This window comes from Salvelinus fontinalis, chromosome 5 (genome assembly GCF_029448725.1).
Source record: "Salvelinus fontinalis isolate EN_2023a chromosome 5, ASM2944872v1, whole genome shotgun sequence".
In the NCBI taxonomy this organism is placed as follows: Eukaryota; Metazoa; Chordata; class Actinopteri; order Salmoniformes; family Salmonidae; genus Salvelinus; species Salvelinus fontinalis.
This window is the reverse complement of record NC_074669.1, coordinates 22040494-22061484: the sequence shown is the minus strand read 5'-3', so window position 1 is coordinate 22061484 and position 20991 is coordinate 22040494. Positions and strand designations below refer to the sequence as shown.

General features: G+C 40.7%; 1 protein-coding gene across 2 annotated transcripts in view; it reads left to right on the top strand.

Moving 5' to 3' along the window:
* Positions 1-12711, top strand: part of LOC129855302 (F-box-like/WD repeat-containing protein TBL1XR1) — a 42332-nt gene extending 29621 nt beyond the window's left edge. Inside the window, exons 4-17 of one of the 2 annotated variants that reach the window (XM_055922825.1) lie at positions 3204-3306; positions 3564-3709; positions 4106-4325; positions 4448-4622; positions 5750-5891; positions 6160-6223; positions 6315-6412; positions 6584-6644; positions 6852-6973; positions 7104-7178; positions 7515-7642; positions 7932-8097; positions 8530-8631; positions 8776-12711. In XM_055922825.1, coding sequence (XP_055778800.1) covers positions 3249-3306; positions 3564-3709; positions 4106-4325; positions 4448-4622; positions 5750-5891; positions 6160-6223; positions 6315-6412; positions 6584-6644; positions 6852-6973; positions 7104-7178; positions 7515-7642; positions 7932-8097; positions 8530-8631; positions 8776-8802 — 1584 coding nt within the window. In that variant the 5' untranslated portion in view covers positions 3204-3248 and the 3' untranslated portion in view covers positions 8803-12711. The remainder of the gene's footprint in view (positions 1-3203; positions 3307-3563; positions 3710-4105; positions 4326-4447; positions 4623-5749; positions 5892-6159; positions 6224-6314; positions 6413-6583; positions 6645-6851; positions 6974-7103; positions 7179-7514; positions 7643-7931; positions 8098-8529; positions 8632-8775) is intronic. The other variant, XM_055922826.1, reaches the window with a different exon arrangement.
* The last annotated feature ends 8280 nt before the right edge of the window (positions 12712-20991 follow it).

Here is a 20991-nt window from a genome sequence, read left to right as displayed (position 1 = left end):
CGCTCGCCTCCGGCTTCTCAGAAGTATCCCCGATCTGCATCCCCCTTTTGTCTTTTCTTCACGCAAAAGGCGTGGATCTGGGCCTGTTCCAGTGAAAGCAGGATATCCTTCTCGTCGGACTTGTTAAAGGAAAACGTTTTTCCCAGTCCGCGGTCAGTAATCGCTTTTCTGATGTCCAGAAGTTATTTTCGGTCGTAAGAGACGGTATCAGCAACATTATGTACAAAATAAGTAAAAAAATAAGTTACACAAAACGCTAAAAAAAATTACAAAATTGCACAATTGGTTGGGAGAATGTAAAACGTCAGCCATCTTCTGTGTGCAGAACCTATATAATAGGTGGTGTCAAAGGAAAGCCCATTAAATTGTTAGACTCCAGTCATCCAAGTTATAGACTGTTTCCTCTGCTACCGCACGACAAGCGGTACCGGGACCAAAAGGCTCCTCAACAGCTTCTACCCCCAAGCCATTAGAATGCTGAACAATTCATAAAAATTGCTACCGGACAATTTACATTGACCCCCCCACCCCCCCATCTTGTACATTGCTGCTACTCGCTGTTTGTTTGTTACCTATGCATAGTCACTTCGCCCCCACCTACATGTACAGATTACCTTAACTAACCTGTACCCCTGCACACTGACTCGGTACCGGTGCCCCCTGTATATAGCCTCGTTATTGTTATTTTTATTGTGTTACTTTTTATTTTGACTTTTTATTTTAGCCTACTTGGTAAATATTATCTTATTCTTGAACTGCACTGTTGGTTAAGGGCTTGTAAGTAAGCATTTCACGGTAAAGTCTACACTTGTATTCGGCGCATGTGGCAAATAAAGTTTGATGTGATTTTTGCACGGACTAGTTTGGGTTTTTACTTTACCTTCTATAACGGTATTTGAATGTTTGGGTTGTTAAATGTGATACTGTGTGTGTAACGTCCATTTTTATAGTTTATTCCGCTACTTGATTCATCCCTCGCCACTCTCTCCATGCCGCATAACACACAGACCTAGTCCCACCGATTGTCACTCAAGGAGTGTATTTGTTGTTGCTTGACCACAAGACACTTTCGTTCAGTCTGCATGGTCAATGGAGCACATGCAACAATGTTGATGACAACGATGTTGTTTCCACTTTGATCTTAATATAAATCCACAAGCGTTCTATAATTACAATATTAGTTTGTGTTTCTTACATCTGCAAACAGCTAGTTTGTATTTTCTTAACAAGTTAAGCTAAATCGTGTTAGCCACTAATGTTAATAGCGAGTTAGCGGGCTAGCTAACTAGCTAATAAATGTACTGATTCAGAGCAAACGTAGCTAGCTAATACAGCCTTATACCAGTACTGGTGGAGGCTTAAATCAGCATGTTGTTTGTGCAACAGTATCTTCTAAATCAAAGAGGAATAGACGAAGCATGAATATGTTGGCTATATGAATAAAGATTTAATGTAGCCAAAGCTTATAGGGTCCCCGAGGAAACACTGAACATCACTTTTTCTTTCCTACCCTGTCACAATAACTCGTTCATGGCATTTTCATTCGTTGTTATGTCAAACACTGTATTCAAAGTGCCCACTATTATTTATATTCTAACTATAGAATTATAATAAACATTCTATTTTCATGATTCCACAAGTTCACCCAAGTGTTTTGATCTAAATCGCAATTGCAACATTTGGTTAAAATAAGGCCTAGTATTTTTGCCCATATCGTGGCAGTGTGGAAATGATCTTAAATGAGTGCAGGAAAAGCAGAAATTGATGGAAATGCAGGAAATTATTTTAGGTTGAAGTTGAATTTAACAGTATAAAACAATCCGAATGGCAAAAGACCCATTGAAATAATTTAGAATATGTGTTGCCACCCTAGGGTCACGCACTACTCATAAAGCAAATGTAGAACCTTTCTTAATAAAAAACATAAAATACCGTCATTCTGTCAAAAATTTGAAAAATACCATTGTGGTATTTTGGCCATATCGCCCAGCCCTACCTGTAGGTCTATCTATGGGCACCAGACTTTGCGCACCCCCACTTTTATACAATCTGGCGGGGGTCTGAGGATTCACCTCCTGAACATTTTTGCTTTATTAAAACCATTTTCCTGCAGTTCTCAGTTTCTCAGCAGGGAATCCATGTTTACTTGACAGAACACCACCTTTTTTCTAACATTTTTGTCACAAACTAAATTGAAAGACTAGTTTACTACCGTAAAGCTTCAATTACTAGCCTGGGTGTTTATTTGCTTAAATCACTGAACACAACAGGCCCGTATTACAGACTGGCTTATATTTGAGCCAGGCGTGTCTTTCCTTATGCACACAGCTTTTGCTCATTTTCATAGTTAATTGTTTAATTCCAGCATTCACTTCCAGTATTTTAATAATTTTCTTAATTTCCTACACTGTGTTATCATTTAAACACTGTCACATTTCTTATGTCTTTGTATGCCTAAAAAAATATAATATAATAATTTTCCTTGACGGTATAATTATTCTCCTCTTTGACTGTGCACTTTCGCCAATAGAGGGCGATTTGGCTGATTTCTAGGGGCATTAGAATGTACCAGTAGCCACCAAAATAGAGCTCGTTCTGCAATTTATTTTCTCGGGGGCATGCCCTCCCGGTGCCCCCCAGCCCAGAACTCCCTGGCTGGCAATTATTTATATCTGGCTGGCTACTCCATGCACTTACGGAAAACACTGCTGCTGTAATTGATGGAGCACAGCACAGCCCAGAGCAACAGCTCAGCTCCGCTCTGGAAAGAGAATCCCCTTCCTATCCCCAATTACACACATTCAGTCAGTAGTAGAACGGCTGCGATTCTGTTTAACGCAACAGCACCACTGCAGTGGGATGGCGAGAATGGGCACTGCACCTTGTTATTAGCCATACTGGAGAGACACACTAGCAGTGCTGCTGCTCCTGTCCACAGTTAGCCCCCAGCAGCAGGTTTCTGTGCACACCCTGACCCCTGACTGAGAACCCTGCCCTGGTGCGAACTTGTGTGTGCAGCAGGGTGGAATGGTTTTTGCACACAGACAAAATGTGTTAGTGCATCTCCTGGGAGGAAGTCTCCACTCTAGCCCTGGCTTCAGTTTTTACTTAGCAGCACTTTGTTGTGTGATTTGTCTAATGTAAAAATGTTCTGTGCTGGGTTCTGATAAAACAACTGTCTTACCTCCTCCCTTTCCTTGCAGGCCTATGTCCTGTTTGCTGACCTCATGGTGTAACCAGGTGTAAAGATGAGCATAAGCAGTGATGAGGTCAACTTTCTTGTGTACAGATACCTACAGGAGTCAGGTAGGCTCCAACGCTCAAACCACATGTCCATTCACATTCTGTAAACACTGGTAACAGACAGCTGTTGAAACAATGTTCTGTATATTCTCCTACTCATGTAATGTTCTAGTGCTATTAAAGGGTGCCTAGAAAATGTGCACTACAATAACAACCACAGAGCTATTTGAAATGTGCTATTTCCAGAGTCACCAAAGGGAGGGATCTGCTCAGTATAATGTGCTGTCTACTGACATGCTGCTCATGCTCGCCCCCGACAGGATTTTCCCACTCAGCCTTCACGTTTGGCATAGAGAGCCACATCAGCCAGTCCAACATCAATGGAGCCCTGGTGCCCCCTGCTGCCCTCATCTCCATCATACAGAAGGGCCTGCAGTACGTGGAGGCCGAAGTCAGCATTAATGAGGTGATCTCATCTCCTCCTCATTCACACAACTCATTATCACAGCATCTCATCTCAGCCGACTATCAGGGAATCTGTGGACTTTATTACCGCAAGCCTAGTATAGTGTGATCAAATGCAGAAATCAGCAATGGTTTGATCACAAATCAGAAAGAATATGTATGCGGTGCTAGGTTTCTGCTCTTCAGTTATTATGCAGTTATTAACCAATGTAGCTTTACAATGCATTGCATTATTATATTATATAATAGATGGTTCTCTAGTGATTATTTTTGAGAGTGTATTTATTATTCTTTAATTTGAGTTATAACTGATGATTTTAGCCTACCATTGCGTATAGCTACAGTAGTTCTTTAGCAGTTTGCATTTGAGTATAACCAGCTTGTCTGGTGTCCCCAGGACGGCACGCTGTTCGACGGACGGCCGATCGAGTCCCTGTCGCTCATCGACGCGGTAATGCCGGATGTGGTGCAGACACGGCAGCAGGCCTACCGAGACAAGCTGGCCCAGCAGCAGGCGGCCCAAGCCCCCCCGGGCACCACCACCAACTTGACGGCCAATGCCAAGAACGGAGAGAACACGGCCAACGGCGAGGAGAACGGAGCTCACACCTTAGCTAGTGAGTCTGAGTCCCCGGCCCTGGCTTTAGTGTTTATTAACTATAACACAAAGAGAAAGGAGGGAAACAAATATTTGTAACATTGTTGAGTCAATGCCAATGCTGGATGTTTTGTTATTCAGATCTTGCACATGCTGATGAGGTGCTCTCTGTGTGCCATACAGACAACCATGTCGACATGATGGAGGTGGATGGGGATGTGGAGATTCCCCAGAACAAAGCCATGGTGCTCCGAGGTCACGAGTCAGAGGTGTTCATCTGCGCCTGGAACCCTGTCTCCGACCTGCTTGCCTCCGGGTCAGTGTCTATCTCTCACTCTCTCAATTTAAGGGGCTTTATTGGCATGGGAAACAGATGTTACATTGCCAAAGCATATATATATATATATATATATATATATATATATATATATATATATATATATATATATATATATATATATTGTTGTAATGATGTGCAAATAGTTAAAATTAAATAAACATAAATATAGGTTGTATTTACAATGGTGTTTGTTATTCACTGGTTGCCCTTTTCTTGTGGCAACGGGGCACAAATATTGTTGCTGTGATTGCGCACTGGTATTTCACCCAATAGATATGGGAGTTTATCAAAACTGGATTTGTTTTAGAATTCTTTGTGGGTCTGTGTAATTTGAGGGAAATATGTGTCTCTATTGTCATACATTTGGCAGGAGGTTAGGAGGTGCAGCTCAGTTTACACCTCATTTTGTGGTCAGTGTGCACATTAGCCTGTCTTTTCTTGAAATCCAGGTCTGCTTTTGTCAGCCTTTCTCAATAGCAAGGCTATGCTCACTGAGTCTGTACATAGTCAAATATTTCCTTAATTTTTGGTCAGTCACATTGGTCAGGTATTCTGCCACTGTGTACTCTGTTTAGGGCCAAATAGCATTCTAGTTTGCTCTGTTTAAATGTTTTATTTATTTCCAATGTGTCAAGTAATTGTCATTTTGTTTTCTCATTATTTAGTTCGTTCTAATTGTGTTGCTGTCCTGGGGGTCTGTTTGTGTTTGTGAACAGAGCCCCAGGACCAGCTAGCTTAGGGGACTCTTCTCCAGGTTCATCTCTCTGTAGGTGATGGCTTTGTTATGGAAGGTTTGGGAATCGCTTCCTTTTAGGTGGTTGTAGAATTTAACGGCTATTTTCTGGATTTTGATAATTAGCGGGTATCGGCCTAATTCTGCTCTGCATGCATTATTTGGTGTTTTACGTTGTACACAGAGGATATTTTTGCAGAATTCCGCATGCAGTCTCTGAATTTGGTGTTTGTCCCATTTTGTGAATTCTTGATTGGTGAGCAGACCCCAGACCTCACAACCATAAAGAGCAATAGGCGCTCTCGCTCGCTCGGGCTTTCTGTGCTGCTGTATTGCATTGTACTGTGCTGACTGTCCCTCCACGGTGCAGGTCTGGGGACTCGACGGCACGGATCTGGAACCTGAGTGAGAACAGCACCAGCAGCTCCACACAGCTTGTACTGAGGCACTGCATACGCGAGGGAGGTCAGGACGTCCCCAGCAACAAAGACGTCACATCATTAGACTGGAACGTGAGTCAAGGGTCCACACTCACTCATAACTTAACACAACCCCTCAAATTCCATAACTTTATTTCTACTTCTCCTTTTCTGAATGTTAGGAGTCACTTGAAACTGCTTTAATGTTTCAAAGCTTTGACCTTGCTACTGTTTTGCTCTGTATGTTATTTATCCTTGCAAGGGAAAGTTTCAATGAGCAGGATTATGTTCCTATGCTGAACAATATGTATTTGCTTTAAAACCTTTTTATTTATACAATTTATCTCTTTCCACCTGACAGAGTGAGGGTACGTTACTAGCAACCGGCTCATATGATGGATTTGCCAGGATATGGACAAAGGATGGTGAGTTGCCACTTTTTACTGCTTTTTCAACTCACCATATTGTCACTTTCCGAAACACTCGCCTCTCTAATATAAATGATTTGAACCCTAGGTAATCTTGCAAGTACCCTGGGTCAACACAAAGGTCCCATTTTTGCATTAAAATGGAACAAGAAAGGAAACTTTATTCTTAGTGCCGGAGTAGATAAGGTAAGAACCCAAACAGGCTTTTATTTTTGTTATGAGCTCAAGACTTGAAATACTATCATGACTCATTAACCTCTTCTGGTAGTCAGGACTAAAAGAACCTTGTTATTCTTAGACGTGTTCTAATTTAATGTTTTTCTTTGTGTGTATGTGTGTGTGTGTTTCTCCCTGTAGACTACAATCATATGGGATGCTCACACAGGAGAAGCAAAGCAGCAGTTCCCGTTCCATTCAGGTGCACTGAATTATCCATTGGCTTCTTTCCTCTTAATTAACCCTTATTAGACATGTATCAGTACATACTTACGTGACTATAAACAGTAAGGGTATTTTTGTGCCGAATCATTCCTAGTTTCTGTCAAGCACAGACAAAAGACGTAGAGTTCTATGTTGTTTATTCATTGCGTTTTCTTCCGCTCTTCCTCTTGTTGTGACTCAACAGCACCTGCTCTGGATGTGGACTGGCAGAGCAACAACACGTTTGCCTCCTGCAGTACAGACATGTGCATCCACGTGTGTAAGCTTGGCCAAGACAGGCCTATCAAGACATTCCAAGGACACACAGTGAGTCAGCCCCCATCACCCCACAGTGTAGCACTGCTCCTGCAGACATTATGGAAGTGCCATTTTCTATGTGTCAGAGACTTTGCCCTTTCTCTGTCTGCGCTGATAACTCTGTTCCCCTCCGTTCCAGAATGAAGTGAATGCAATCAAATGGGATCCAACCGGTAACCTGCTAGCCTCTTGCTCAGATGACATGACGCTGAAGGTAAGATTGGAATGAAAACCAGCTGTCTAGCTACATCTTGTATTGTCAGAGTTTTTGATTACTGTCCCTGTTAAATAAATTATATAAATAAATACACGTGCACTGTGTAATGTTGTGCTCTGGATTATGTACCAGAAATTCAAATAATTTATGTGTTGTTTATATCACTCTATCATTTTTCTTAGTTTCAATTGTGATGAATACCACTCGACAAATTGTCGACCTGAAAAATAAACCAAGTATAAAACCAACCAAACATTCTTATCTTTCTGAACATTCAGCTTTTTTGCATGATCATCACATGTAAAACATTATTTTGTCATTTTACCATGCTAGATCTGGAGTATGAAACAGGACACGTGCGTTCATGATCTGCAAGCTCACAGCAAAGAGATCTACACTATCAAATGGAGCCCCACCGGTCCTGGAACCAACAACCCCAATGCCAATCTGATGCTTGCCAGGTACTGAAACAGAAGCACTGCTGTGCCCTCTGTGTCGGCATTCATTTTTTGGGATGTGCGAGCAGCATTACTGACATAACAGCGGTGTGGCCCTGTTCGAGGGTAATGGACTGATGACCACACTGTTTCTGGGCCAGTCACAGTCTTTGTGCCCTGAACAGAAACTCTGAATTGCAAGAGTTTGTGTCTTGCTGTATTGGGGCTTTGTTTGAAGTGAGCTATGACTATGAACCAAGTACTTGCTTCTGGGGAGGCAGATAGATGACAGTTTTTCCTGTGTTCCTTGCAGCGCGTCGTTTGATTCGACGGTGCGGCTGTGGGATGTGGACCGAGGCATCTGCATCCACACGTTAACCAAACACCAGGAGCCTGTCTACAGTGTGGCCTTCAGCCCAGACGGCAGGCATCTGGCCAGCGGCTCCTTCGACAAGTGTGTTCACATCTGGAACACGCAGGTACAGTCTGACACCATCAATCCCCTGGCTATCCGTCCCTTGACACTGTCCCGCTGTCCAGCTTGCATGTAGCGGGGAACTGTTAGTGATATTACCTATTAGCTATTTTGTTACCTAGGTCGGTGGTAGTGCTTATTTTGGAGACTTTAATTAGGCTTTCGAATGGATTTAAATCTAAGCAAGCTATGGCTAATTTTTTATGGAATATCTACATAGGCGTACAGAGGCCCATTATCAGCAACCATCACTCCTGTGTTCCAATGGCACGTTGTGTTAGCTAATCGAAGTTTATAATTTAAAAGGCTAATTGATCATTAGAAAACACTTTTGTAATTATGTTAGCACAGCTGAAAACTGTAGTGCTTGTTTAACCTTTGGCTTGTGCCTGTCGTTGTGGTTGTTGATCTAACGTCTTCTCTTCCCTTTCCACAGACTGGCGCTTTAGTCCATAGTTACAGGGGGACAGGGGGGATCTTTGAAGTTTGCTGGAATGCAGCAGGTGACAAAGTTGGAGCAAGTGCATCAGATGGATCTGTGCGTACTAATGTTTTGAGCATTTTCATATACTTTGTTTTTTAAAATGTTTTCTATTGTGTTGTTGCCAAAATAAAAATGTAGCACTCTGAGATGTATATCTCAAATAATAATATACTAAAACTACAATTTCTTGTTTTTCAGGTTTGTGTATTAGATCTGCGGAAATAACACTGCTTGTTGGAAGCCATGGACCGACAATGAATGTGTACATAGCCAAAATGACTGTCCCTGCCCCATGCACTGCTAGTCCCGCTTAAACCATGGCTGGCCACTACAGACCAGAAACAAGCACCCCGACACAGCAGATTCAGGAGCAAGGACACGCTCTGTGCAGCAAGTCGTTAGAACCAGAGACATTAAAGGGACACAGACAAAAAAATGTAAATTAAGAAAAGAAAAAAGCAGATCTGTATATGTACCAACATTTGGAAGCTATTTTGCTTTTTGATCTTTAAACCATGCTCATCAAGACAAAAAAATATGTTTTAACTTTATTGGTAGTTCAGTCTCTGTGTGCTGACATATCGGCTTTCCAATCCTGCGGCCGGCAGTTAGGTTTTTAACAAAATCATTTATATTATTTCAATGTTTAAGTTTATATTTTTTGGGGTCACAAGTGGAGGAGTCATCTTTTTATACACACTCACAAAACTGTTATTTGAAAAAAATCATATTTGGTAGTGTACGCTTTGTGGTTCAAAACAATATCGGGACTTGAAGAAAAATGTCATTTTTTCAATTGTAGTTTTTACTGTTGACATCTAAATGCAGTAGTTTTTTTATTTATTTTTTCTAAAGAATACATTGTTTCTCCTTCCTGACCATAATATGAGTACAAATTAACATGGGCGCACATGAAAGAAGAGGCATTATACATCTAGATGCTTTAAAACCATGTTTATGGTTGGTTTGTGCACCATCGATTTCGCTAGAGAAACATTCCATGATTCCCTCCTGGACAAAGCTGTACTGCTGTAGCTATCATGTGGAAACACATCAGGTATTGGATCGGTTAAAGAAGAGAAGCAGACATCAGTACCTAATGACTCCCCCCCCCTCCTCTAGTGTGAAGGATTGGAACTGTGATGTACACTGGACCTTTCACAACAGTGTTACCACTGGGGAAACACGGAGGCCCCTTTTACAACATATAGCAAAAAGGGAAGACTTGCTTTAAGTTTTGTATTCTTCTAATGACTACTTAGCTGATAATGTGTTTCTCTCACTGATTATTTTGAAGTACATTTCATATTGCTGATTTATCATATTTGTGTCACAACAAAACTTCCATTAGGGTTTTACTAAAAATGGTTTACATTTTTACAAGGCAAAGTTTTTTTTTATTCCTCTAGATTATTTCCCAAGCTAGATATTGACAGTGGTTATTGGAATCACAAATAAGCAATGCTGTTTTCAGTGGAAAAAATGTAATCTTAAAGCAAGTCTGGGTGTTGGGCCAGGAATCAGAAATCACGTGGAGTAACATAATACATTATTTTTGTGCTGCATTTTTTTTAAAGTAGTTAAAAAGTGAACTGAATTTGAAGCAGTCATGCAACACTGTGTGGTATAATTGTACATTCGTGTAAATGTATCTTTTCAAATCATTGTGAGCAGAGAAGTCCCCTACTGGTCAGTAAGCAATCGACAGTTACAGTGGCTTGTGAAAGTAATCACACCTCTTGGCATTTTTCCTATTTTGTTGCCTTACAACCTGGAATTAAAATATATTTTTTGGGGGGGGGTTTGTATAATTTGATTTACACAACATGCCTACCACTTTGAAGATGCAAAATATTTTTTATTGTGAAACAAACAAGAAGACAAAAAACTAAACTTGAGCGTTCATAACTATTAACCCCCCCAAAAGTCAATACTTTGTAGTGCCACCTTTTGCAGCAATTACAGCTGCAAGTATTTTAGGGTATGTCTCTATAAGCTTGGCACATCTAGCCATGGGGATTTTTGCCTATTCTTCAAGGCAAAACTGCTCCACCTCCTTCAAGTTGGATGGGTTCCGCTGGTGTACAGCAATCTTTAAGTCATACCACATATACTCAATTGGATTGAGGTCTGGGCTTTGACTAGGCCATTCCAAGACATTTAAATGTTTCCCCTTAAACCACTCGAGTGTTGCTTTAGCAGTATGCTTAGGGTCATTGTCCTGCTGGAAGGTGAACCTCTGTCCCAGTCTCAAATCTTTTGAAGACTGAAACAGGTTTCCCTCAAGAATTTCCCTGTATTTGGCACCCACCATCATTCCTTCAATTCTGACCAGTTTCCCAGTCTCTGCCGATGGTAAAACACAGCATGATCCCATGCTTCACTGTGGGGATGGTGTTCTCGGGGTGATGAGAGGTGTTGGGTTTGTGCCAGACATAGCGTTTTCCTTGATGGGCAAAAAGCTCAATTTTAGTCTCATCTGACTAGAGTACCTTCTTCCATATGTTTGGGGAGTCTCGCACATGCCTTTTGGCGAACACTTTTTTTTTTTTTTTTTTAAGCAATGGCCACTCTTCTGTAAAGCCTAGCTCTGTGGAGTGTACGGCTTAAAGTGGGCCTATGGACAGATACTTCAATCGCCGCTGTTGCAGCTCCTTCAGGGTTTTCTTTGGTCTCTTTGTTGCCTCTGATTAATGCCCTCCTTGCCTGGTCTGTGAGTTTTGGTGGGCGGCCCTCTCTTGGAAGGTTTGTTGTGGTGCCATATTCTTTCCAGTTTTTAATATTGGATTTAATGGTGCTCTGTGGGATGTTCAAAGTTTGTGATATTTTTTTATAACCCAACCCTGATTTGTACTTCTCCACACCTTTGTCCCTGACCTGTTTGAAGAGCTCCTTGGTCTTCATAGTGCCGCTTGCTTAGTGGTGTTGCAGACTCTTTGGCCTTTCAGAACATGTGTATATATACTGAGATTGTGACAGATCATGTGACACTTAGATTGCACACAGGTGGACTTTATTTCACTAATTCTGAAGGTAATTAGTTGCACCAGATCTTATTTATGGGCTTCATAGCAAAGAGGGTGAATGCATATGCATGCACCACTTTTCTGTTTTTTTTTATATATATATATTTTTTCACTTCACCAATTTGGACTATTTGTGTATGTCCATTACATGAAATCCAAATAAATATCTATTTAAATTACAGGTTGTATTGCAACAAATAAGAAAAATGCCAAGGTGGATGAATACTTTTGCAAGGCACTCTTAAGTCATTTTGGATTGACCTTTTAACAATTTCATTTGAAGTGGGACAAATCAGAATATTCACCAATTTCTAGATATCCGGTTAAATGTAGTGTTTTTAAAACAAAGCAAGCCATTCTAATTTTAACGATTGCAGAGTGAGGTTTTTCTTTGATGGAACTGTGAGGATCCAGAAGCAACTGCGATGGCCAGGATTCCTTGTCCCCCTTGTTTAAGCCTTATATCTTATCGGTTTATTTTTTAAGGATATTGCTAGACATAGGGCCGGATGCATGGGCCCATATGAAGCCTACTCCTGGTCTCATAAAGCCTTTCAATGGAAACATTGAGGATGTTTTAGTCTTCGAGTAGGTTTAATCAGGGTCTGCAATTGTCCCATAAATTAACATTTTATACAAAGTGTAGACCTTTTAAATCTGTATAAACCGTCTACTCTAAGTAGATTGCACCATCTGGACACTATTTATTATACAGTCCAGGACAGTGGAAAGGTATTTGAGGTTTTCTTTTATGATAAATCTGCTGTCTTAGTGTCTGCTTTGCCCTTCATTTTCACTACCTGAATTCCAATCATATTTTTATGATGTGTATGTCCCCTGGACATTTTGTACTCTTTTAAAACTTTTGTAATTCATATTTCTTTGTAGCCTAAAGGAGTAAAATGTATGATTATTGGGGATACTCAAGTACTGTGTGTTCCAGTTTAATGATTTTTTTGGTTCCACATTGCATCATGAGTGCCCACACCCCACCCTTGGTTTCTCAAGTTAAGTTTTGTTTTTGCAGATTCTCCCTGCATTGCATTGATCTGTTGTAATTTTAACCAGATCTGAAAAAAGTCCAGAATAAAATATATTTTGATATTTATATATATTATTTTTTATTGCATTTTCCCGTGGTTGTTTATCTGTTTATTCTAAATGTTCTTTATAAACCCAAAGTCAAATGTGTAAGCTAGTGAGATGCATAAATATGAAATCATTCTTAGTAGGGAAAGAAGGCGTAGGCAACTTGTCCATAGTGAGATCCCAGACATGCTGTGGCATCATACCAGTTATTTTCAGTTTTGGTGATGCACCAGTCTGCACATTTGATGTATAGACTAAAATAATTGTATCTGCTCTGGTTATGCTGTTAAACAATGCATATATTGAGCTGTAAATATATAGTTGTAAAGACTCCCTAACAGCAGGACTACTGTTAATTCAATAAAGCCCTTGGAAAACAATTAAATGAAAACCAAACAGTACATGAAATGGTTGGCCGTAGGAAATAACCCTGATGCAAATTTCATTTGTCACATGCTTTGTAAACGACAGGTGTAGACCAACAGTGAAATTATTACTTACGGGCCCTTCCCAACAATGCAGAGAGAAAGGAACTAGAGAAATAATGGAAAAGTAATAACACTTTATAATCAAAGTAGTAATAAATACAAAATGACTAATCGTAACTTTGCTATATATACTGAACAAAAATAAAAATGCAACATGTAAAGGGTTGGTCCCATGTTTCATGAACTGAAATAAAAGACCCCCCCAAAAAAAGATATATATGCTTATTTCTCCAATTTTTGTTTACATCCCTGTCAGTGAGCATTTCTCCTTTGCCACGATAATCCATCCACCTGACAGATGTGGCATATCAAGAAGCTGATTAAACAGCATGATCATTACACTGGTGAACCTTGTGCTGGGGACAATGAAAGGCCACTAAAATGTGCAGTTTTATCACACAACACAATGAAACAGTTGTTTCAAGTTTTGAGGGAGCGTGCAATTGGCATTCTGACTGCAGGAATGTCCATTAGAGCTGTTGCCAGAGAATTGAATGTTAATTTCTGTAACATAAGCCCTCTGCAACGTTGTTTTAGAGAATTTGGCAGTATATCCAACCGGAGACCGCAGACCACGTGTAAACGTGCCAGCCCAGGACCTCCACATCCGGCTTCTTCACCTGTGGGATCATTTGAGACCAGCCACCTGGAGAGCTGATGAAGCTGAGGAGTATTTCTGTCTGTAATAAAGCCTTTTTGGGGGGGTAAAACTCATTTTGATTGGCTGGGCCTGGCTCCCAAGTGGGTAGGCCTATGCCCTCCCAGGCCCACCCATGTCTGCGCCGCTGCCCAGTCATGTGAAATCCATAGATTAGAGACTAATGAATTTATATCAATTGACTGATTTCCTTATGTGAACTGTAACTCAGTAAAATCTTGCATTTATATTTTTGTTCAGTATACACAGGGTACCAGTACAGAGGCAATGTGCAGGGTTAAGGGGTAATTGAGGTAGATGTGTACATATAACAAGGATTAAAGTGACTAGGCAAAAGGATAGATAAACAGTAGTAGCAGCGTATGTGATGAAACAAAAAAAGTTAATCAATGCATACAGACCGGCTAGCTGTTTGGTTAAATCTTTAACTAACTAGTTAGCAGTCTTATGGCTTGGGGGTAGAAGCTGTTCAGGTTCCTGTTGGTTCCAGACTTGCATCGGTGCCAATTTCCATGCAATAGCAGAGAGAACAGTCTATGACTTGGGTGGATGGAGTCTTTGACAATTTGTAGGACCTTCCTCTGACACTGCCTGGTATAGAGGTCCTGGATGGCAGGGAGCTTGGCCACAATGATGTACTGGGTTGTATGCACTAACCTCTGTAGCGCCTTGCAGTCAGATACCATACCAAGCGGTGATGCAACCAGTCAAGGTGTTCTCAATGGAGCAATTAGGGTTAAGTGTCTTGCTCAAGGCCACATTGACAGATTTTTCACCTAGTCTGCTCGGGGATTCAAAGCAGCAACCTTTCAGTTTCTGGCCTAACGCTCTTCACCGCTAAGCTACCTGCCACCCGCTCAAATATTTTTTTTGCCCCCTGAGCGGGAATGACTGTATTGGTGTGTGTGGACAATGATAGATCCTTAGTGATATGGACACCGAGGAACTTGAAGCTCTCGACCCGCTCCACTACAGCCCCATAGATGTGAATCATTGTTCCTCTGCTCGTTCCTCCGTTTCCTATAATCCACAATCAACTCCTTTGTCTTGTTGACATTTAGGGAGAGGTTGTTGTCTTGGCACCACACTGCGGATGAATCCCAGAACATATTCCATTCTGTGCTAGCGAAACAGTCCTGTAGGTTAGTATCCGCTTCATCGGACCACTTCCGTATTGGGCGCATCACTGGTACTTCCTGTTTGAGTTTTTGCTTGTAAGCAGGAATCAGGAGGATTATGGTCAGATTTGCCAAATGGAGGGTGAGGGAGAGTTTTGTATGTGTTTCTGTGTGGAGTAAAGGTGATCTGGAGTTCTTTCGCCTTTAGTAGTTACGGGGCGGCAGGTGGCCTAGTGGTTAGTGTTGGACTTGTAACCGAAAGATTGCAAGTTCAAATCCCCGAGCTGATAAAGTAAAATCTCTCGTTCTGCACCTGAACAAGGCAGTTAACTGTTTCTAGGCTGTCATTGAAAGTAAACATTTGTTCTTAACTGACTTGTCTAGTTAAATAAAGGTAAAAAGAAATTAGTTGCACTGGTGACATTCAGGTATAAATTAGGTAAGAAGGATTTCAGTTTCCCTGCATTAAAATCACTGAACACTAGGAGTGCTGCCTCTGGATGAGCATTTTCTTGTTTGTTATGGCCCTATACTGCTTGTTGAGAGCGCTCTTAATGCCAGCAAAATATAGATGTAAACTCTTGGTTAATAGTATGGTCTACAGCTTATCATGAGGTATTATCATGAGGTTGGGAGGAGTGTTGTAAATTGTTCTCAGCTATCTCCACGATACTCTGGATGACTTCGAAGGCCACAGCAAACAGGAAGTAAATAGGCAGGATCCAGTGGAGTTGGAAGACCCGCTGGCCCATGGGCAGGGGCACAGTGAGGTGTCTGGGAGGAGAGGAAGAGATGAGACCCTGTAGGAACTAGTTATCTGTATCACTGATAAAACAGTAGGCTACTGAAAACCCTCTGATCCGGAGGCTCGCAGCATTACAAAGATGAACAACAACCCAACTTCAGTGTTCAAGGAGAAAGACACCACTTTGTCCAACATCACCACAAATCCATAGGTAAAGGGTACACATAAATATAGCTTTCTGTATTATCATTGTTTCTACTTACCATAGTATTTAGTTTGTATACTTAGGGCTCTATTCAACCTGTATCGCTGAAGCGTTATGGATTGTGCGATAGAAATGTAAAGGTAATTTCCGATTGAGCCGACATTTGCAGTGTTTATCCTGAAAGCAGTCTCCTTTAATGCGGGAACATTGCCTTTAAATTTCAATCCCACTGTAACGCTGAACATCCGCGATACGGATTGAATAGAGCCCTTGATTAACATAGCTCATGCGAATAGTTTGAAATTGCAATCAAGCTCAAATTCATAGCCAATATACAGTTAGAAATTAAGTGATAGGACCGGGTGACTCATTTTATTTTTGCTGTAGCTGGATGAGTAATGAGGCACTTACCCTTGGATCACAGGACGAGACAATACAAATGATTCCAAATGCAAGCAGAGACATGAGCCCATTGGCAAAGCTGTCAAAGAGGAAAGACAAAATGGATTGTTTGGTTAATACCATGAAATCAACTTAATTAGTCAATGTAGGCATCCTGAATGCATCAGAACCTTTTCTATTACAGGGGCAGAGAAATATTCTATTTTTATGGTTGTGGTAATGGTCAGAGAGTGAGAAAGCAAATGGCCTGTGAAATCATCTTGTGATGGGAGGAATTCAAAACCAGATGGAGAAGTTGGCCTTTATACCCTTCTTGAACTGCATCTGTGGAAGCTCTGTGGCAATGTCTTCTCCCAGACCTTCGACATCCATTCCAACTTGGTGTGCCAGTGTGAGCTCACAAGGCTATCAACTGAAACAAAACAACAAACACAGTCAATATACAGTATCTACAATGCACCAAATCTACAGTTTACGAAAGCCCTGTTTTTTTGTAAATGTAAATACACGCCGTTGGTATTTTTCCTGATTCATATCATTCTGGTATTTTGATAACTCTTAACTGTAGAAAGGAGAGATAATGATGCCACATCAATGAAAGGCAAAATTGTGCTACTGTGAAAAATGATTTATTGCATATATATATATATATAAATGTTAGGCTGAAGCATTTCAATGAGTTTCTCTGCCTGAGGCAACTTAACATTTAGGAAAATTATATTTTTATCTCTTCTATCTACTCCCCCTCTCTGAAGATTAAATTGTCAGGTTATTTTCAGGCCTCCAAACATCAAACAGATACATATATATTAACATGAATATGCATAAATGTAGTTTTTAACCAGGACGCATGACCCTCTTTAAACAGATAAAACCGACTAACAGAGTTTGGTCACATTAGTACATCTTATGAGGTTAGCCATTGACTTAGGCCAGAGGTTTGCATGTAGATTATCAACGTCTCTAACCCATACTTTCAAAAATACATTCCCCCCTCTTCCGAGAATGTTGCCATGCATAGAGAACAGGAGTTATTGAGAGGGAACATACTGTACTTGTGTGCTTCATAGCAGGTCCCGTCACCAGAAAGGACACTGTTATACGGGCAGCAATCATTTGGATCAGCTTTGCAACCCACAAGAAGTGATGGTGCATCAAACTGATTATCTGTAGAGTGAAAACATGACATGTGGTTTGTGTTCTGTAACCTATGGGCATCTATCTACAGTAAATCACCCATTCTAAAAGACAGATTTACCGGATGATGGATATTGACACAAAGAGAATAAAAAGGAAATTAAACTATGATCTGTCATTATTACACAATGTATCAACATCATAGGAGTTTGTCGTCTGGAATGGAGTCTAGTTCAGACTTTGAATTATGTACTTGGAAGACTAGAAACATAACACATTTCCATTTTTAGACCTGACAAGTGATGTACACATTCGTTGTTCAGCAAGCACTATTCCATGATCCACAAAATGTTGTTAACACCAAGAGGGTACTGGAGTATAATTCTACCTCCTGAAATCCAATCCTTGCAAATCCATTTGTTTTCCATATTGCATAAATTAAGCTAAACATTATGCACAGTTAATAGGGGGAGATGGATGAGGCGAGGATTCTGTTTACTCAACCTTGTTTATTAAACTTTATATATTACTATTATAATTTGTTCTCATGCATATAGTCTTGTGACGTGGAAGATACTTGAAAGAAACAACATGCAATTTGAACCAAACGCCACTAGATGACACTAAAGATCTTCATGAAGAAATCTATTATACTGTGCACACTGTATGAGTAGATATGTAAATGACATCTGAAAATAATAAATTGTATGTTCACTATTGCCAAAATCACAGGTTGATTCCACAGACAATACTCCCCTAATCCAAAACCCTGAAAAGTGGAGCTATGATAAGAACCTTACAGTGCAGGCCTCAACCTCTACCTGTCCTACACTCTGATCTGGCTTGATGGTCTCCACATCTCCCAGCTCTTACTGCTATCTTTAACATGGCAATAGGCACATGGACTGGACTAAGAATCAGGTTAATATTTGAAGTCAGTCTGCTCTTCCTTCACCCTGCCCTGGGTAATGCAGAGCCAATAATACAAATAATTAATTCGATTTATATAGTGCCTTTTTGGTGTATTTCCACTAAGGACTTACCCCAGTTTTTTACTCAAAAGCGTCAGACTTTTGTGTTGTCACCTCCACGGTCTGGCCCCAGTGTCTTTTTGGGCCATGGCCTCAATTGAACTGCTCTGACTTGGAGCCAAGGCCCTGGCCACTTGTACTTTTCAGCTGGAATTTAGATAACTAACTGTGAACTAACTGTGAACATGAGTTAACACCTACGGTTAACACCTCACAAAAACCTATCTTGATGATGCAGAGGTTGTTGTTGTGCTCTTCACAAGTTCTCAGTGTCAGGTCTAGCTATTATGGAAACACAGTTCTCTAAAATAACACTAGAGCTCACATTAACATAATCACTGTCGACACACTTGTCCTGTAATGTAAAAACCCCCAAAAGTGCTTTACATCACATCACAGCTTTACATCATCAGCTATCAGGGTGGAGAGATATAAGCCAATTAGCAATGAGGGGGGTGATTAGGTGGCCACGACGGAATAGGGGCCAGGTTGAGAATCTTGCGACAAGTGCCATGGGATTTTTATTGGCCACAGAGAGTCAGGACACCCATTTAACGTCCCTTTCAAAAGATGGCACAATACGCAGGAAAATATCCCCTTCACTGCTCTGGGGCACTGGGATTCAATCTTAAGACTAGAAGGAAGTGTTCGCCCTACTGGCCCTCCAACACCACTTCCAGCAGCATCTGGTCTCCCAGGGACTGACCCTGCATAGCTTCAGAGGCAAGCCAGCAGTGGGATGCAGGGTAGTATGCTTCCTGGCCAGAGCAGAGGGCTGCAGGCCACGATGAGCTACTCTTCCTCATGGGTCACATCTACTTGAAGGTGGCATTTGAAAGGCCACTCTTCGCTCCAGGGATACACTGTGTTATGCCATTACATGCTTAAACACAAAGCGTATTTGGGCAATGAGGAACAGCACTGATCTTTAGAAGCAGCCCTCCAGACACTGAGCAGACTGAGTTCAAAGACAGCCCACTGGGCATACCACGTCATTTCAATGTGGAAATGTGGGTAATTTTTGGTTGAGACGTTGATCAATGAGATTTCAACATTTATTCACTCACTCAAAAAGACAGCCAGAAGTTTGTTGAATTCCCAAAGTGTTATCACTATGCTTTCAACCATCTTTAAAAGAACAACCAGATTCCAATAGAAAAACAATGTCTGATTTTTGGTTTAGTTATCACTGCACTTTCAACCATTTAAAAGCACAGTTTAAAAGCTCAACAAAGTTCAAATGGGAATACAATGTCAGATATTTTGTATTTAAGGTGTTATCACTGTGCTTCATCTAATAGCACAACCAAATTACCTTGATCACAGTTGAGATTACATTAAAAGTACATGGTGCAGGTGATCAATGCTGTTTGAGATTCTGCACAGATATTTGTATTGTGAAGATATCCACAGACCTGCAACCTTTGCAAGCTATCATGAACATGCACTCTTTCTATGATTACATAATACGACTTGCATAGTTACGGTATCCTCAAAATGTGGCCATGGATGAGTTTTAAGGTTGAATAAAAACTGTTACATTAGTGTAATGGGAATATTAATGTTTGTGCTTTTCTAATAACCAATTTCTGTGTTCGTGCAAGTGACTGATTTAACGAATCAGTTCAATTTAACGAATTTAACTGCCAACGCAATTTGTCAGTACGCCCAGATCTTGTTTTGAGAACGGAAGATATCTTAGTTTCAAGGTCTCAGCTTAGAGAGAAGAAGCCTCTGGCTTAATCCTACTCTTTAATCCTACTCTTTAACTTTTATTTTGGTTTATGATTTGTCAACAAGTTAATAGGCTATTTACTGTATAGCAAACGTTATATAGAATTGTGTTTGGCTATCAACGCAACCAAATATCAACATTTGAAGGAGAACATTTGAAATGCCACTGACTTAGGGCTCCATTCAATCAGATCCGCTTTAGCCGGAATCCGCACAGGGGTTGTTTTGACAGTGTCAGAGGTGGAACCTCATTAGAGCTATCAAAACTACAAGAGGCTCCCGGCATTATACCTAAAGGGGACATTGCCGTTGACTGCAAGGAGTCACATTAACAGAAATCCCATGCAGCCTTGTTTACAAGTTGGAACACTGGAAGGTGATATGTCATCTACACCTCGATTAGGCTGATAGAAATCCTCATTATTTTATTGAATGATTTGTCAATTTGAGCGTAATTACTTCGCTTTGAAATGCTAAGGTGAGTGCGATGGGTGTCGCTTTGTGACAATGATTGCAAGAGCAGCTGCTCCCCGATTTGAGGCCTCCAACACAGTTCCACCTCAGACACCGCCAAAACATGCGCTATGAGGGTGTCTGCTATCACTGGTTAACACCTTAGTCTGACTTTAATTCAAGTTTGTCTACAAATGTATAATTCATATGTTGGATTCACCTCTCCATTCAAATGCACTTTAAATAAAGTTGGATTTGATTTAGTCCTATTCTTTAACTTAGATTTTTGGTTGAAATGGAGAGGTGAATCCAACATATTCATTAATAA